Raw genomic sequence first — 19,998 nt, 5'->3', positions numbered from 1 at the left:
AATAACCATGTTTTTTTTTTTGCTGTTGAGATTACTTATCTCTTTAGCATTTCATGATATTTCAATGAGAATCTGTTTTGAGCCAGAACACCTACCAATAAATGTTCAGTAAATAAAAAGATGCATGCACACTAGAAACCATTAAAACACTATCAAACGTGAACCAGAACCTCTGTGTGCCATTCAATACCAGGCATGCAGCATTTACATTGACTCTGGGAATTTGATTTGATTTGATTTGGCCTCATTGATTACCCAGGAGAGTGGAGGAAGGATGGAGGGCTACTGGTCACAGAGAGTGAGAGAACTTTGGAGACATCATCTCTCCCCTGTTTGTTCTGAGCCAAAATGGGTCATTTGCTGCAAACATGAACAGAATGGAGGTCCACATGGTGCTGAATTAGCAGCACCTGCTGCAGGAAGAGAGCGTGTCTGCCAAGTACTGGGAAAGTTACACATTGAAGGATTGCTCATTTAAATATGTGCAGGAGGAACAGACATTTGAATGAGATTATAAAAGAAGTATTGTTAGATGAATTTCAATTTGAGGGCATTACATGCTATCTTTCTTCCACCCTCTTTCCCCCTGAGAATGAGGATAATGACTATAACAATGTGGATGGGTGTGAAATTGGCAACGTTGTTGCCATATAACAAAGCCCGTCAGTGATTAAACCCCGACAGGCTCTCTCCTCCCCTTTCATGTGAGCACACGCGCACGAGTGCCCTCGAACACACACACACACACACACACACACACACACACGTAAACAAACATATTCACAAACATCCAATTAGAAAATATAGAAACTTTATGTAAACCCATTATCTGTTTGAGATACATGGAACATCATGCTAAGACATCACATCAAAAATCCCCTCACCTTTTCCAATACCCCCTTGTGTCACCCCGCTGCAGAAAATGCCTTAGTAGAGGAGCGCTCTGCACTTCCAGAGTCTCCCTGATCAGATGAGGAGCCCCTTTATCACTCTTATATCCTCCACTGTGTGTGTGTATGTGTGTGTGCTGCTTACACAGCCTCACAGACAGCAGCAGCAGGTTGATACACACAAAGACAGTGAACGCTTCCTGGTGCAGAGCCCTTTTGAAGAACTTTGAGCATTCCTCTCCTACAGCACGGTCTCCTCCTACACAGAGGTAAGGACACCTTGAGCGAAGGGTTACGGCAGTATAGAGGGGGTTACTTTTTGTCTCTTGCATGGAGTAGATGTTGTGCATTTTACAGTCTTGTCGCGTCTAAGCAACATGCATTGTTTGTCTGCACCGATCTACAACGACATCGATATGGAATCCGGACTGGGTGCCAAACACTGCTGAGTATATAGGAATGTATCATTTCATCTATCATGTACCACTCTTTATCTCAGGGAGGTGAGAGGATTGCTGTAGGCTTGAGATTGTGGTTTATTAGTTGACTCCTCCGGGTTACAATGCTCTCTGCCTCCTGCTGTATTCTCAATTTCTCTTCCTTTGTTCATATTTGAGTGTATCCAATGCATAGACCAGAAGAAGGTAATAACATCTTGCAGGAGGATGCGTGGGCATGGTATATAGAATATTATAAACTGGGTGGTTCGAGCCATGAATGCTGTTTGGCTGACAGCCATGTTATATCAGACCGTAAACCATGGGTATTTACTGCTCTAATTACATTGGTAACCAGTTTATAATATATTATATTATATTATAATAGCAATAGGGCACCTCGAGGGTTTGTGGTATATTGCCAATATACCAATATATCCAGGCACTCTGCGTTGCATCGTGCATAAGAACAGCCCTTAGCACTGGTATATTGGCCATATACCACACCCCCTTGTGCCTTATTGCTTAATTAATCTACAGTACATGGAGAACACTAACAAAGAAAGAGCACCTCCATCATCTCCCACCCAATCCCAGGTTCAGGTTGATCGGTCAACAGCAGTGGGAGGTATAGAGAAGAAAGGAGATGATAAACACGGAGGGGGCTTTAATCTTCACCAAATCCAATTGGTGCATAAAAGCAGAAAGGAACATGTAGACAAATGCAAACTCGGTCAGGCAGGTGTCCTAGTTAGAGGGTCAGGCAGGTGTCCTAGTTAGAGGGTCAGGCAGGTGTCCTAGTTAGAGGGAGTTGATGTTTTCATTTTTTTCTTCAAAATGTGAGTGGGAGGATTACAGGCTCAGTCATACACACATTCAGCCGAGTTGTCACTATAGCTAAGTATCTAGATCTCTGGTTTGAACCACAAAAGTTTACAATACAAAACAAGACCGTTAACCTCAAAAAATTTCACACAGAGGGAACATCAACTCCATTATGGTATTTTTTTATTTTATTACTAATATTAAATCTTGCTAATTTGAAAAATTGTCCAATGCAACTAATCTTGCCCTACTGCAGAGGTTTATGATACTGTAGGATATAGGGATATGGAAGGATAATTGGGTTTAACTGCATTGATTGGTGTTTTCGCGACCAATAAAAATGAGATTTGATGATAGCGCTGGTGGGAGTATCATGTATAATGAGTACTCATGCCATGTTCATCAAGGAAAGAGAGAAGTTGGCCTGTCAGTTTCATACTTTGTCCCATGGGCAGTGGTTGTTGTGAAGAGGTCCCTGCAGTCCCCAAACAGTGGCTGTGTTTGATACGCCTTGCTGCGAGTCTGCCTCCACCCTGCAAATCTTGAGCCCGTCAGAAGCCAGTCCGTCTATGGACTCGTTTGGGGAGCTGTCAAGTCAACTTCTCAGTGAACCTCTCTTCTCTTCACACAATCAATATGTGAGATTCTCGCCAGGTGTCTTGCTCCTGTTGGAAGGGTGTAGATCGAACACAAACCGTGCTTCGCTGTTAATGGACTGTGTCTGTGTGCTTCTGGGTCATTACTGCTGTCACATTATAAACGATGGGACTGTGCATCAAGGGCCAGTCCAGGGAAAGATTTTCCTCTCCGTTTTTTAATCATTGTGGCATGCGCAAAACGTCCAATGGTACAACATAGTTTCACAGATACAGATTCCTTCTCCAGCCTGACAATTTAAAAAGCTCTTTGCTCTCATTTCCCCCTGTTGCTGGTTCTCTCTCTCCTACCCCTTTTTTCTCTCGTTTGAGCCAATGATCCCAGATGGTGACAGATCCCTGCCTCGTGTTAAGGCTCCACTTGAGCAGTGAGATGACATCTGGCGAGGATGTGACTAATAAAAGGGACAGAAGCGGCAGGGACCCTTCATATCATGTCGGATACCAGGGTCCTCCGACTGAAGTGTGCATTTTGATATGCATTCTCACAGATGTAGTCAATTTGTCTTAACCATGGGGCTGCGCTGTCGAAGAAAACAGATCAATGTGATCCCCAATGTCAATGGTGCAAAGATAATTAAAAAAAAACAACATCCTTATTCAAAGCAGACGTAGGTGATGCTAAGCAGAAATTTACATTTTGGAAATGCAGAGAGAAGGGTGGTGAGTTTATTGAGAGGAATATCCACAGCCAACCCTTAACTTGACATGTTATTGTAAATGTAAGCTAATGTACGCACATCTCCTTTGATAAATGTGCCAACTAAGCAAATTAACTATTGTTCACAGATCCAACGATAGGATGATACGCCTCTGGTATCAGCCATATGTCTGGGTGGTAACTGTGGCATAGTGGCGGTACACCTCATTGTCATGTATAATTACATGAATTACCACAGATAGCTAAAAGAGGGATGCTATTATCCTGGAATTAGGTTTGAGCAGGTCATGTTCAGAGGCTGATCATATGGGAGAGAGGGGATTATTACACCACATTATGCCTATGACAAAGATTGAGTGGCTTGCTTGAGAGTGCCTCTCATTACCTTTAGGTGTGGGGCAATGATGTTCTTTGAACATGTAAAAACACATTTCGTACATCAGTCTCATTTTAGTTACTATGAAAATGTACGCTTTTAACTTGTTTTCTCTCTGTTGATTTTCATGATTGTCCTCTGTGCAGTATATCCTGTAAATTGACATAAGAAGTATAGAAGAAAAATAGGAATAAATAAAGAGAAGCCACTTGTCATATTTCAAAATAGACCCCATGGTGGGTTTGAAAAACAAACCAGAACATGAGAAGCAACTGAAAAGGGCACTGGATATGATTCCACTGTGTTTCTGTGTGTCTGTTTCATTTAAACCCTGTGTATACACACAACATGAACCTGAAATATGCTGTAGCAACATGATGATGTCTGATTAACATAATCCTATATAAATAACACCCGGATTGCTGTTGGGTATGCTGGGTTATTGAAAACCTAATTATCAGGGTATCATTTTCAAAGCTGTTGATGTTTACCCTTGACAGCAGTGCTATTGCCACGGTTCTGTGCTTTCGCAAATTAGTTTGTGCTTGATTACATGTTTTTGTGGGTCAATGCCAGATTTTGAGGTTTTTGTAATCCTGTCTCCCTCCCTACAAGATTCAGCAGACAAAGCGTTTTCAACTGTGCTTCCGGTGGGTGGGTTTAAGTCAAGGTGTTATTGGGAGCAATGGAAATATTTGTTCTTGAGCACAATGGTTGTTTTGTGTGCAATTCTGCTTGCAAACCTTGGAACTGTAAGGATGACATGTATTAAAACATGTACACTCTTTATGGGGACACAGAAAACGCATCTGATATCCATGTCTGAAAAGCTGTGGAGACATATGAAACTGTACATGGTAGTGACAAGTGCTTCTTTCATTTTGACCCTAGCAGATGGGGGGGGGGGGGGGGGGGGGGTTGTGTCCTCACCCAGGAACAATGGCCCTCTGTTTATTGTTTCATCCACAGAATCCACAGAGGGATAGAAAAGGGGAAAGAAAAATGTCATAGGAAAACCACTATATGAACACTTAAAAGTAGTAGCCTCTGCCTCAGAAAGAACAGCAGTGAACCCATCAAACCACATCTGATCTCAGCTAAATATACTATACAGTGCATTCGGGAAGTATTCAGCCCCTTTCACTTTTTTCCACATTTTGTTACGTTACAGCCTTATTCTAAACTGGATGGATTTTTTTCTTCTTCTTCTCATCAATCTACACACAATACCCCATAATGACAAAGCAAAAACTGTTTTTGAGAAATGTTAGCAAATATATAAAAAATAAAAATAAAGTGAAATTTCCCGTTTACATAGGTACTGAGACCCTTTACTCAGTACTTGGTTGAAGCACCTTTGGCAGCAATTACAGTCTTGAGTCTTCTTGGGTATGGCGCTACAAGCTTGGCACACCTGTATTTGGGGAGTTTCACCCATTCTTCTTTGCAGATCCTCTCAAGTTCTGTCAGATTGGATGGGGAGCGTCGCTGCACAGCTATTATCAGGACTCTCCAGAAATGTTTAATCGGGTTCAAGGACATTCAGAGACTTGTCCCAAAGCCACTCCTGCGTTGTCTTGGCTGTGTGCTTAGGGTCGCTGTTGTCCTGTTGGAAGGTGAACCGTCACCCCAGTCTGAGGTCCTGAGTGCTCTGGAGCAGGTTTTCATCAAGGGTCTCTCTGTACTTTGCTTCGTTCATCTTTCCCTCGATCCTGACTACTCTCCCAGTACCTGCCACTGAAAGACATCCCCACAGCACGATGCTGCCACCACCACCATGTTTCACCGTAGGGATGGTGCCAGGTTTCCTCCAGATGTGAATCTTGGCATTCAGGCCAGAGTTCAGTCTTGGTTTCATCAAACCAGAGAATCTTGTTTCTCATGGTCTGAGAGTCTTTAGGTGCCTTTTGGCAAACTCCAAGCGGAGTGGCTTCCATCTGGCCACTCTACCATAAAGCCCTGATTGGTGGAGTGCTGCAGAGATTGTTGTCCTTCTGGAAGTTTTTCCCATTTCCACAGAGGAACTCTGGAGCTCTGTCAGAGTGACCATCGGGTTCTTGGTCATCGGCCTGACCAAGACCCTTCTACCCCGATTGCTCAGTTTGGCCGGGCGGCCAGCTCTAGGAAGAGCCTTGGTGGTTCCAAACTTCTTCCATTTAAGAGTGATGGAGGCCACTGTGTTCTTGGGGACGTTCAATGCTGCAGAAATGTTTTCATACCCTTCCCCAGATCTGTGCCTCAACACAATCCTGTCTTGGAGCTCTACGGACAATTCCTTCGACCTCATGGCTTGGTTTTTGCTCTGACATGCACTGTCAACTGTGGGACCTTATATAGACAGGTGTGTGCCTTTCCAAATCATGTCCAATCAATTGAATGTACCACAGCTGGACTCCAATCAATTTGTAGAAACATCTCAAGGATGATCAATGGAAACAGGATGCACCTGAGCTCAATTTCATGTCTCATAGCAAAGGGTCTGAATACTTATGTAAATAAGGTGTTTATAATTCGAATAAGCTGTTTTCACTTTGCTATTAAAGGGGTATTGTGTGTAGATTGACGCGGAATAAAAAAAAAATGTAATAGATTATAGAATAAGGCAGTAACGTAACAACATATGGAAAAAGTCAAGGGGTCTGAATACTTGCATGGTACAGTATGTTGCACATATGACATATTATATTTGTAGTATAGTATGTGACATTTTACTTGAGCCTACTATGAGAATATACTTCCAGAAATGGATTAATTTCATTGCAAATGTACAATAGGCTACTATTTACGTTCAAGCATTGTACCTTAACTGAGAGTCTACCTATTGCACTTATCTAAATTACACAACCTAGGCCCGCTTTTTGATCCATCCACACTCCAGGGATGAGACTATTTGGTCCCCATTGGGACTTGTTCATTTCTGAGCATTTGTTTGTTATCACTTCTAGCAGATGGCTCAGCGTGGTGGAATGCTTTTCACCAACAGCATTAAAGTGAGGAAATGCTGCTCTCTCTAACTTATTTTGGACTCCCATAGGCCTAGTTATTTCACAGTGTCCCTAAAAAAAAATCACGCACACATGCACACACTCAAAATAGATTTCAGAATATTAAATAATTACAAACAAGCTGTCAACATCCAAAATAGAAGTGATGATGTATTCTGTTCATATTTGGTTGAATAGAAAAATGTCTCATTGTAAATTCCTCCAATGTAATTCAAGATGTGATGCATAAAACGTCACATTCACTGCAGGGGAAAGACTCAGCCCTCAGTCATCATCAAAGGCTTGCCATGTAAATTTATCCACAAGCGATTTATTCGTCTTTGGATGGAAACAGGGATGATGCGCTCATGGAGCATATTTCAACATGTCACTGGGCATCAACCATAAAGAAATGAGCAACTTCTTTGCAGCAGGCGGGTCAAATGCAGAATGAAGCAAATACTTGAGGCTGCTGTCATACAATACTAGAACTGTCGTTCATCGATAGCCTCACAGTCCTTAATAAAGAGCAGCTGAACCCAACAAAAATATTTCTCTAGTTTAAAACGGCTTATGTTGCATCGATATCATTCAGTGTAAAACTGTACTGTACTAGTATCATTTTTTATCATAAAGTCAGTATCTTCCAAAACTGAGATTTGCAACAGCTGTTACATTCCTACTTCCATTGGATATTTCACGGGTGATTTCGATCATGCCCATTTGCCCACTAACACGGGATGGTAACGTGTAGGGAGACTTGTCATGCACCGAGAACCAGCTGCACCGATTGTGCTCTATGCAATTGTACGGCAGAACCTACAGTGAGATAGACCTGCCCAAATTATGGAGCGCCTCGGACTTGTTTAAATAAGACAATATGTCACTAATGTTATGTTGAAAGAACACAATTGGCTCATAAGTCCTTTATCGAGTGGCCACTTGCTAATGTGTTTGATAGTGATCATTGAGTCTGCCACTGTTCTGGGCAAAATGAGAATTGAGACGTTGCGCATCCCAACTGGAACTTGTCAATATTCCAAAATTCAAAATCCATTCGCAACCTATTTTGTAACATGATTTGATGTGAAACACTGCCAGACAGACGCACACTCCAGTAATAGATAGTGAAAAAGTTGTCAAAACAAAACGTCCAAATTAATTGATTTATCTTAAATTAATTCTGACTCTTTTGAGGGCGAAATGCTGCGACCGTCGCTCAAGAGGGACAAACAACAATAACTGCCAGGGTACGACATAGCAAACATAACACACCCACATCGAACCCACATCTTGTACACAAATCTAGTCTTCCTTCCCGAGCAGCAGAACATCACATGCGGAATCGTTGAGTTCAGTCCCCGCAAGGACGAGAACTATGTGTATTGTGTTCATATCAGCCCAAGTGCTGTTTATAAATAGTAATATCAATCCCATGGGATCTATTTTTTTTCTGTTTAATTCCTTTACTGTTTGAAATGTTCAGACTCCCCATGGAATAACCTACTGTATGTTGGTAAAGTTAACTTAAGACATTGCCTGAAACTCCTTCTGACAGGTCCGCTTCTGTTGTGGCTTCACTGATGAAGATGAATGTGTACTGCATCAGCAGCATCTCATTAGACAAATATATGTTTTGAACCTCACTGAAGATAGGGACAAATTAGAACTAGGAAATGACAATGATAGTGAAACCTGCCCGCATTGATACTAAAAATCAATATTTATTGCAGCACACACAGACATTTGACACATTATATTTTATTCGTTTGTATTGAACCTTTATTTAAGTGTGACTTTATATTTGGGATCAAGCCTTTAAATGGTGAACATAATTATGCTTACTGACTATAATAACTTGCACATAGAGAATGTTAAAACATTCAGCTTAATTCCTTTCGATGATTGCTGTTGATTGCTGGCGTGTTTCTGAGCAAGCTCCTTTGTCAAAGCACTATCACATTTTCAAAGATATTGGGTTCAATATAGTGATGAGACAGGAGAGAGTTAAGTCGTGATATAATTGATGTTGAGTAAACGGATGACTTCGGGTGAAGCTGAATGTGTGTTTTCTCCAGTTGGTTTGGCACCTCGGACAGCGGAGGGCAAATATTCTTGTCTATCTTTTTTGTTCCTTCATTAGCTGAGTAAAATGAAAGCCTATGCTAATTAGGAACGGATTAATGCTGCTTCTGTTTGGGGTAAACATATTTTCAAAGCAAGTGTCTCAGAGAAGGTTAAATCTTCAATGGATCCAGGTGGTACTGAATCACTAATAACAATCTCACTTGTTTCTGATTTGACTTCGGAACTGAGCTGGCAAAGCCTTGAGCTATTCGATTGTTGACATACAGTCAATTCAGAGTAGAGTATACCTGTTGTGTATTATATTGAGATTAAGCACCTGACTTTGTTGTGTAATTAACTGGGACAATCTTTTTCCCACCAGGAAGATGAAGATACCAGCTAGCAGTCTCCTGATTGGCCTGATGTGTCAGGTAACCTGCATGTGGGCCTTTGCTCGCCTGCCTGAGGATGCAGAACAGCGGTCTGCCTTCTCAGTGGCACGCACCAGCAGCATGGAGGGTGGACCAAAGATGGTGGTGACCTTTGACAAGGAGTATGTTAACATCGGTGGGGACTTTGATCCAAAGGCAGGCATGTTCCGCTGCCGCATCCCCGGAGCATACTACTTCTCTTTCACAGTGGGGAAATTCCCACGTCGTGACCTGTCAGTCATGCTAATGAAGAACAGGAATGAAGTGCAGGCCATTGTGTATGATGAGAATGCGGGAGAAGAGCGTAAGGTGCAGAGCCAAAGCGCCATGCTGCAGCTGGACTTTGGTGACACAGTCTGGCTCCGCCTTCATGGTGATCCCCGCTATGCCATCTACAGCAACACAGGTCACTACACCACCTTCAACGGCTACCTAATCTACCCTGACACCTACACCTTCCAAGACCCCAAGCATGAAGACCCAACTCGTATGTATGGAAACGAGGCGGCTGCCAATGACCACACCCTAACTGACCAAGATGGGCTAGGAGAAAGAGACAACATAGAGAAGAGAGAGGAGGTAGAGGATGAAGAGGGGGACCAGAGGTCGGCCTTCTCTGTTGGCCGCACTCAGAGCATCGTAGGGGTGGACCAGGGCTTCCCAGAGCACCGTCCTATCGCCTTTGACACAGACTTTGTCAACATTGGCGCTGACTTTAACGTCACCGAAGGTGTATTCACCTGCCGTATTCCAGGAGCTTACTTCTTCTCCTTCAATGCTGGCAAGCTTCCCCACAAAACACTGTCAGTCAAGCTGATGAAGAACCACCTGGAGGTGCAGGCCATGATCTACGATGACAGTGACACTGAAAAGGCTCTGCAGAGCCAGAGTCTGATGCTATCTCTGCACCGTGGTGATATCGTCTGGCTTTATAGCCACCAGCGCGATGGCTTTGGAGCATACAGCAACCATGCCAAGTATATTACCTTCACTGGATTCCTGGTCTATCCAGACCTCCAAAAACCACCCACCAATCAGCAGCAACAGCAGAGCCGGAAGCCATAAGGGACAGTGTCAAGAACACAGTTGGCTGTGGACCTACTACACTCAATTATTCTATGTCCAGCTAATTCTTTCAATGGGTTTACTTTGTCAAACTCCAACTTGGAGTCTTGAATTCAATGAAGATATTACAACTTGCTAGCATTTCTGATATTTTCAGGATATGATGTCTCAGTTAATACTTACTTATCTGGATTTTTAACATACCTTTATAAAATGTCTTGAAAGGCATGGTCAAATAATGGGGACACTTGTTTTGTGTCAAAATGAGTATTTTTCCTTCATTTTAGAGTGAGTTTCTGCTAAGGCCCGTGTCTGATCACAATGAAATAAAATGACATTTTGAACCAAAAAGCATGACCAACATTTAGAATAAAATGTCCCTTTACCCTGCACGGCTATCCATTGGACGAAGACAGACACCATACTCACAGAGCACATGCTAGTTTTGGACCTTGAGGCACCAGACTCATAATTTCATTTCTAACTTAGTAGAGTTGAATTAATTTCCTCAGATGGTTAATGCTGTGGAGAAAATGTAATATCCTATATCATCCCTTATGATAATCGTGCCGGTTTAATTCACACACCCCAAGAGAGAAAAATGCTGTTCAAATTGTGCCAGACTTCAGCAAATTACAGTCTCAGTTTGAGGGGTAATTTAAACAACATATAAAAATAGCATATAGTTCAATTTTAATGTTAGTTTTACACTCTTGAAAATACTGCATTTTGATTCGCCACATCAGTATTGTGAGCCTATTGGGTTCTCTACACCATCATCTCTGGGTAGTGTTCCTTTTGAATCAGCGTCTTATCAAAAGGCATAAACACAAAATGTGACACAATGAATAATGAGACAGTATTTCAGTAATAGTTAGTCTCCCAGTTAATAGTCATCTACTATGCGAATAGCAGGTTGATGTTTATTGTCATGAATCTTGCCCTGGAGGCAGAACTGAGCCATTTGCCCTAGATGGGCCAGCTGCAAAGTCAAAACTGTATTTTTGGTCTTAATTTAAGGTTAGGGCTAGGCATTATGGTTAGCTGTGTAGTTAAGGTTATGTTTATAATCAGATTTTTGGACTAGTGACCATTCTGCATAGCTGCCTCCAGAACAAGATTCATGAAGAAAAACCACTAACCTGCCCGTGACGGCGTTGAGTCAGGCACATACTCACTCCTGTGGTGCTGCCCTTACACAACCTACTTTTGGAGAGCATCCTTCGTCACACTCTTGACTCCCTAATTGTGGCAACTTTTGTACTTTGAGGGTGAAATGACTTTTTCGATACAGCGATTTGAAAAATATTTGAAACTGAGTATAATTTTTCAATTTGTATGCGAAAATGATAGTTTAGCATTTGCTTTGTAGTTCAATTTCAATCATTCTGTGCATGGGCTGCAATAGGAAATAGTCCTCTTGAGTTGAGTGGACCAAATTTGTATAACAGCTTTAATTATATTTAAAAACCACTAGCATGATAACTTGTGAGGGAGTAAGGAACCCACCAAAAGTATTATTTCTTAGAGTTCAGTGAGATCAATTTCCAGAGAGATAACAAGCATTATGATTTTTTGGAATTGAGTCTTACAGAATATTTTGACTTATAATTTCATGCATGCTGTCATGGAGAATAATCGTTTAACAGCTTTGCAGATATTTGTAATGATACCGTATTTCTATCCATATGTGATTTTTGGTAAATAACTTTGTTGTAAGTGGTATGTTGGTGACTTGTGCTTATATCTTTGTCCTTACAAAGGAATGATTGTAAACTAAATAACATTTTGCCCTGGGTACATTCAACCCATGTGTTAGTACAGTCAGCTTCTTGTTGGCTCCTTGAGATGTTCAAAATATTTCTTATACAATGGATGCTTTGGAACATGTGAAGCAGAATAAATAAAAGTTCATGTTTATTTTTCCTGTGCTCTTATTGGTAGAAGGCACATCCATGTCAGTGAACTTCACCATGCCCATAGGGAGAGCTTATATCAGCATGATGCTAATCGACTCGAGACATAGATCGACATCAATAATATTCAAATATACAAATCAATTGGATCCAATAATAATATTTAAACACGTAAAGCATACGTGGTCTTGAATAGAAGTCTAAAAATGTCACAATATAACCTGCACCATGGTATCACACTTCTACGGATCTGCTTTTTAACATGCACACAGTGCCCTCTTTTGGTTTGTTATGGTAAGGCAGGTAAGGTCTGGGTTTCCATCCATGATTCTACTGTATCTTAGTCACTTCTGCTCTGACATCGCTCGTCCATATATACAGTCTTAATTTATTCCTACTTAGGTGTGTATGTGTGTAATTTGTTAGATATTATTGCACTGTCGGAGCTAAAAGCACAAGCATTTCACTACACCCGCAATAACATCTGCTCATCACGTGTGTGTGACCCAAAAAAAATATGCTTGTACTAGTGCTATAGTTTAAACATACACCGTCAAAATGTAATCACTATTCAGCACATCCAGCTAATGAAAAAAATATCAACACAAACAAACGGTTTAGCTTTTGTTTTTATTTACATAAATACTTGAGTGGACTCAAGTGGGACATGAGTCCATCAACAGTACGGAAATATTAAATACGGGGATTTTATCTCTCGGTAGATGGTTACTTGTCAGCTGGCTTATCCCCAGCTGGTAGCTCAGGTGCCTTGGCCTCACGGTGGGCTGGGAACACCTCCCACGGACTGTTCAGGTCAAACTTACGAAACTCCTGTGAGAGCTCCACAGGCTCTGCCACCACGCGCTTCACCTCATCATCATAACGCACCTGAGATGTACCAGATGGACAGAATGAACAACATGGTAGATACCAGCGGAGGCTGATGAGGGGAGGACGTCTCATAATAATAGCTGGAACGGAGCGAATGGAAATTGCATCAAACCTACGGAATCCATACGTTTGATACCATTCCATTCATTCAGCCATTAGCACGAGCCCGTCCTCCCAAATTAAGGTGCCACCAACCTCTTGTGGTAGATACAATACTTTTGTATTGTGAAGTCGCATGTACAGATTTTAGGATAGGATTAGGTTATAATTTGGCCTTTAATGCATGTGCACGACATGGGACATTTCTCAGCATTCTTATCTGACCTTACCTCCACAAATCCTGACAGTGGGAAGTCCTTCCTAAACGGATGCCCCTCAAACCCATAATCTGTCAGAATACGTCTCAGGTCAGGGTGGTTGGCGAAGAAAACTCCATACATGTCCCACACCTAATAACACAAGCACAAAACATATACTTTCATAGTATTGGAAAGGGAGTGTTACCAAAAACCTAAGTTTACCAGTAAAACTACCAGAATTTTGGTAACAGTCAAGTTTTTATTTTTGTGACTTCTAATGGCCTTTTAGGGTACTTCAGATTATCCAGGCGTCTGTAGTTCTCTGGCCCTGTGTGGCCTTATAACATGTTAAATAAAAAAAATTGAATGACAAAGCTGTAAAACATTATCCTAAATATTAACCATCAATTTAGTGAATATCATTGTTGTTTAATATATAGTTGAAGTCGGAAGTTTAAATACATTTAAACTCAGTTTCACAATTACTGACATTTAATCCTAGTAAATATTCCCCGTTTTAGGTCAGTTAGGATCACCACTCCCAGTGGGTCAGAAGTTTACATACACTCAATTAGTATTTTGGTAGCATTGCCTTTAAATTGTTTAACTTGGGTCAAACATTTCGGGTAGCCTTCCGCAAGCTTCCCACAATAATTTGGGTGAATTTTGGCCCATTCCTCCTGACAGCTGGTGTAACAGTCAGGTTTGTAGGCCTCCTTGCTTGCACACGATTTTTCAGTTCTGCCCACAAATGTTCTATAGGATTGAGGTCAGAGCTTTGTGAAGGCCACTCCAATACCTTGACTTTGTTATTCTTAAGCCATTTTGCCACAACTTTGGAAGTATGCTTGGGGTCATTGTCCAGTTGGAAGACCCATTTGCGACCGAGCTTTAACTTCCTGACTGATGTCTTGAGATGTTGCTTCAATATATCCACATAATTTTCCTTCCTCATGATATCTTCTATTTTGTGAAGTGCACCAGTCCCTCCTGCTGGAAAGCACCCCCACAACATGATGCTGCCACCCCCGTGCTTCACGCTTGGGATGGTGTTCTTTGACTTGCAAGCCTCCCCCTTTAACTCCTAACATAACGATGATCATTATGGCCAAACAGTTACATTTTTGTTTCATCAGACCAGAGGACATTTCTCCAAAAAGTATGATGTTTGTCCCCATGTGAGGTTGCAAACCATAGTCTGGCTTTCTTATGGCGGTTTTGGAGCAGTGGCTTCTTCCTTGCTGAGCGGCCTTTCAGGTTATGTTGATTTAGGACTTGTTTTACTGTGGATACAGATACTTTTGTACCGGTTTCCTCCAGCATCTTCACAAGGTCCTTTGCTGTTGTTCTGGGATTGATTTGCACATTTCGCACCAAAGTACGTTCATTTCTAGGAGACAGAACACGTCTCCTTCCTGAGCGGTGTGACGGCTGCGTGGTCCCATGGTGTTTATACTTGCGTACTATTGTTTGTACAGATGAACGAGGTACCTTCAGGCATTTGTAAATTGCTCTCAAGGATGAACCGGACTTGTGGAGGTCTACAATTTCTATTCTGAGGTGTTGGCTGATTTCTTTTGATTTTCCCATGATGTCAACCAAAGAGGCACTGAGTTTGAAGGTAGGCCTTGAAATAAATCCACAGGTACACCTCCAAATGACTCCAATGATGTCAATTAGCCTATCAGAAGCCTCTAAAGCCACGACATCATTTTCTGGAATTTTCAGGCACAGTCAACTTAGTGTATGTAAACTTCTGACCCACTGGAATTGTGGTACAGTGAATAATATGTGAAATAATCTGTCTGTAAACAATTGTTGGAAAAATGACTTGTGTCATGCACAAAGTAGATGTCCTAACCGACTTTCCAAAACTATAGTTTGTGAACAAGTGGCATGAATTATCCTTTATATCCCCCCTCCACACACACTTATTTTACTATGTCAATGTTATTAATATTTTGTCGCCAAACTGGTGGCAGTTGTGAAAAAAGTCAATAATTGGAAAAGTTGCAGAGTTAAATTGAAAATAATGCCTTTGTTGATCATTAATTAGGATATTTTCTCTTGAACCATATGGTGTCTCCACTAGGAAATCTTGGAGAACATAGACAGATGTAAAAAATGTATCCTATATTAATATATATTTTTTTATGTATAAATGACCAAAGTCACAATAGATTGCCATAGATTACCTGTTAATTACCAGTAACTTTGGTAAATGACTTCTAGCTTGGCAAAGCTATCCTTTCATTAGAATTTGCATTGTGGCAGGCAAAATATAAATTCTGAGCTGCCAACACAAAAATGTTACTTTGAAATCTTAGAATCCTTCAAGTAAAGCATTCTTACGATGTAACGGTCACTTACCTCCCTCTCGTACCAGTTGGCAGCGTTGTGGACAGACACAGAGGAGTCTACTGGGGTGAGCTCGTCGGTGTAGGTCTTCAAACGGATCCGGGAGTTGTAGCGCAGGGAGAGCAGGTTGTACACAATCTATTCGCCAAAGAAAACAGACTTATGACATAAAAACGTCACCTCTGATTAGATCAGGGTTCATCAAAGTAATCTGGTTAAATTCTATGTTTGTGTCTGAACACACGTTCATAACCACAAAAATAACAAAGCACTGTCATGAAGAGAGAGGTATACTATTGGAACAACAGCCTGGGGGTCTGGACGGAATAGTACCTCAAAGCGATTCTGGCGGGTGGGAATGTCAACTGCAGTAAGGTCAATCATGTTTCGGAACTGAGCGTTGCTGTGGTCTCTCAGAAAGGTCAACACAGGGATGACCCCGTCAGGATGGATCATCACCTCCAACTCATTGTAACATGTCACCTGAAGATATAACATGCATCCTTGTGAAGCTCATATGGCTTCAAAATGACATTCAATTAGCTATACCAAACAGCAAGCTTTTTAAGAAGGTAAATAAAGATTAAAATGACTTTAATGGTCAATTGTACACTAGGATTTGATACAAGACACCTTCCGGTTGCCAGCTTAATTCCCAAGTGTGGGCTCCTTTCTAACCTTATGTGTATGTTCCCCATGTTTGAGATGCACCATAAGCATTTTGGATTTACAGTACAGTTTCCCTTAAGGGTTGCTCAACATTGTATGATTGTGTGGTTGTCTGTGTTAAAGCTGAATATTCATTATAGCAGTTGGTGCAATTACATTATCTTACCTGGACTTGCTGCACATATTTAGGAAGCATTTCAGCCACATATTCTCCAAAAGCTGCAAGTTGGTTATGGGTGACCGCATCCTTGGGTCTAACAGTGGCTACACAGAGATAAGGCACATGAAATTGATTTTTTTTTTTTTAAAGGATGAGGCAATACAATTATTGTTGCACTCAATCATCTATTGTATTCAGTGTTGCAAAGATCACTGACTGCATTTAAAACTAAATGGTTAAAGAATTGTACTACATTGGGGATGGACTAGGACTTCGCGGGGTCAACATACTGAGGATGATTATCTACAATGTGCACCATAAAGACAAATGCCACAGGCTGGGTGAATTCTACTAGACACTGGTATACTCACGTTTTGTTTCAGTAGTCTCGGATCTCGCTTGCATGAGACATGGGCTTCGATTGGCAACTGTAACATATTACATAAAATAACATTACGTACTAAATGGCTAACTAACGTTAAAACGGGTTGGATTACCAGCATGGTCCTCTCCTCTGACTGCTCGTTAACTAGCGGCTAAGCGACTAACACTTTTACATTACTTGCCTCAGTTATGGCTACATAACACTGTCATAACAAGGATATAGCTAGCTAATAGATACACTGCATGACCAAAAGTTTCTGGACACCTGCTCGTCGAACATCTCATTCCAAAATAATAGGCATTAATATGAAATTGGTCTCCCATTTTCTGCTATAACAGCTTCCACTCTTCTGGGAAGGCTTTCCACAAGATGTTGGAACATTTCTGTGGGGACTTGCTTTCATTCTGCCACAAGAGCATTAGTGAGGTCGGCCATTGATGTTGGGCGATTGGGCATGGCTCGCAGCCAGCGTTCCAATTCAGCCCAAAGGTGTTCGATAGGGTTGAGGTCAGGGCACTGTGCAGACTGCCAGTCAAGTACTTCCACACCGATCTCGACAAACCATTTATTTATGGACCTCACTTTGGTCCCTTGGGCATTGTCATGCTGAAACAGGAAAGGACCTTCCCAAAGTTGTTGTCACAAAGTTGGGAGTACCGAATCGTCTAGAATGTCATTGTATGCTGTAGCGTTAACATTTCCCCTTCACTGGAATTAAGGGGCCTATCCTGAACCATGAAAAACAGCCCCAGACAATTATTCCTCCTCCACCAAACTTTACAGTTGGCACTATGCATTCGGGTAGGTAGTGTTCTCCTGGCATCCACCAAACCCAGATTCGTCTGTTGGACTGCCAGATGGTAAAGCGTGATTCATCACGCCAGAGAACGCGTTTCCACTATTCTAGAGTCCAATGGCGATGAGCTTTACACCACTCCAGTCAACGTTTGGCATTGCGCAAGGTGATCTTAGGCCAATTTCATTAAGCTCCAGACGAACAGTTATTGTGCTGACATTACCTCCAGAGGCAGTTGGACAGACAATTTTTACACACTAGAGCACTCAGTGTTCCAGTTATGTGAGCTTGTGTGGCCTTCCACTTCACGGCTGAGCCGTTGTTGCTCCTAGAAGTTTCCACTTCACAATAACAGCACTTCCATTTGACCAGAGCAGCTCTAACAGGGCAGACATTTGATGGACTGACAACAGTGCCACGTTGAAAGTCACTGAGCTCTTCAATAAGGCCATCCTACTGTCAATGTTTTTCTATGATGATTGCATCGCTGTGTGTTCGATTTGATACACCTGTCAGCATCAGCTGTGGCCGAAATAGCCAAATCCACAAATTTGAAGGGGTGTCCACATACCTTTGTATATATAGTGTATTATAAGCATACATGCCTGTTAGAGACAAGTTATAAATTGACATGGCAATGTGCGTTCCAGGTCGTCTGTTTAAGTCGTACAGCACAGATGATCAACATCTGACTTGCGTTTAGCAAGCCTCTAGATGCGCAGTGTGACAACTAAAATCCCGACCTGGAACATAACCACTGACTTGCTAGCCAATTTGACGGAAGGTCAAGTGAGAACTGTCTGACTACAGATAGCGCGATCTTAACAACAATATAAATGCGTTATCACGCGCATTAACTATAAATGAAGACAGCATGTTAGTGCACAGTTAATGCTCGAAATGTACTTACGATTCAAAGTCCTGCTAAAACCTCCGCGAACAAAACGCACTAACGATGCCGCCATGTTTTTTCAATGACGTTGGCAATGTTCTTCTTCTGTTTTTTTTTATAATGCTGGGTAGTTTAAACGCACAGATAGAACGAGACAGATATTTCACCGGATGTAAATGTAAGGCATCCGCTTGACGTTTCCACTCGAAAATAGGCGAATGAAAGATAGCGGAAGCGGATGATGAAGTACATTCTGAATAAAATGGCGGTAGAATCAAGGAGAATTTGAGTATTGTCCAAAATAATGGAAAACGGACCAAGGTAGTGTACAGTGATGATAATGACCCTTCGTATCTAGTAGGATTACGGTTTGTTAATGAGGAGCTGCTGAAAAGAGTACCGATTTTGAATAAACCATGAGTTATCCAAACTGTTGGAGAGTGCTGGGTAAAGTGAAGGATGTAAAGATCACGAGAGGCGGGCTTGTTTTGATTGTTTGTTCTGTGGAGCAGAAGGAACGTGTGTTGTGTCTTAACTGATTTAATACATTTGAAGTGTCGTGTGTATTTCTTCTGAGCAGGCCACCTCTCAAGGAGGTTTTATCTGGCGTTTCGTGGGAAGTAGATTTTGAAGTGATTAAAAATATTCCATGGAGTGATTTGAAGCACGTCGGATGAATCGTGTGGTGAAAAGTGAAGTCTGTTCTTTTGTTTTTTTGATATGCAGTCTCTCCCTACTCAAGTGCCGTTATGGTATATTAACTACAGAGTCAGAGCATTTATCCCAAGACCAATGCAGTGTGATCATTGTAAAGGTTTTGGTCATGTTTCTTTATTTCACCTTTATTTAACCAGGTAGGCTAGTTGAGAACAAGTTCTCATTTACAACTGCAACCTGGCCAAGATAAAGCAAAGCAGTTTGACACATACAACAACACAGAGTTACACATGGAATAAACACACAATCAATAATACAGTAGAACAAGTATATACATTGTGTGCAAATGAGGTAAGATAAGGGAGGTAAAGGCAATAAATAGGCCATGGTGGTGAGGTAATTACAATATACAAATTAAACACTGGAGTGATAGAAGATGAATGTGCAAGTAGAGATAATGGGGTGCAAAGGAGCAAGATAAAACAAAAACAGTAGTTGGATGGGCTATTTACAGGTCCAGTGATCTGTGAGCTGCTCTGACAGCTGGTGCTTAAAGCTAGTGAGGGAGATAGGAGTATCCAGC

At 41.5% G+C, this 19,998-nt stretch overlaps 2 protein-coding genes across 2 annotated transcripts; one reads left to right on the top strand and one right to left on the bottom strand.

Annotated features, from left to right (window-relative positions):
- Positions 1-827: 827 nt before the first annotated feature.
- Positions 828-12,312, top strand: LOC110526190 (complement C1q tumor necrosis factor-related protein 4). The gene is made up of 2 exons (XM_021606941.3): positions 828-1,159; positions 9,279-12,312. Exons 1-2 carry the CDS (start codon positions 1,017-1,019, stop codon positions 10,390-10,392), a joined length of 1,257 nt encoding a protein of 418 aa, XP_021462616.1. The 5' UTR covers positions 828-1,016; the 3' UTR covers positions 10,393-12,312.
- A 607-nt stretch (positions 12,313-12,919) lies between these two features.
- ndufs3 (NADH:ubiquinone oxidoreductase core subunit S3) lies at positions 12,920-18,985 on the bottom strand. Its single transcript, XM_021606942.3, has 7 exons — positions 18,777-18,985; positions 17,057-17,113; positions 16,692-16,789; positions 16,190-16,339; positions 15,869-15,994; positions 13,529-13,648; positions 12,920-13,196 (listed from the first exon to the last, which is right to left on the bottom strand). Exons 1-7 carry the CDS (start codon positions 18,829-18,831, stop codon positions 13,035-13,037), a joined length of 768 nt encoding a protein of 255 aa, XP_021462617.1. The 5' UTR covers positions 18,832-18,985; the 3' UTR covers positions 12,920-13,034.
- Between the last annotated feature and the right edge of the window lie 1,013 nt (positions 18,986-19,998).

This window comes from Oncorhynchus mykiss, chromosome 6 (genome assembly GCF_057628025.1).
Source record: "Oncorhynchus mykiss isolate SJ-2025 chromosome 6, ASM5762802v1, whole genome shotgun sequence".
Lineage (NCBI taxonomy): Eukaryota > Metazoa > Chordata > Actinopteri > Salmoniformes > Salmonidae > Oncorhynchus > Oncorhynchus mykiss.
The sequence above is the reverse complement of the archived record's forward strand: the minus strand, read 5'-3'. Positions and strand labels throughout refer to the sequence as shown.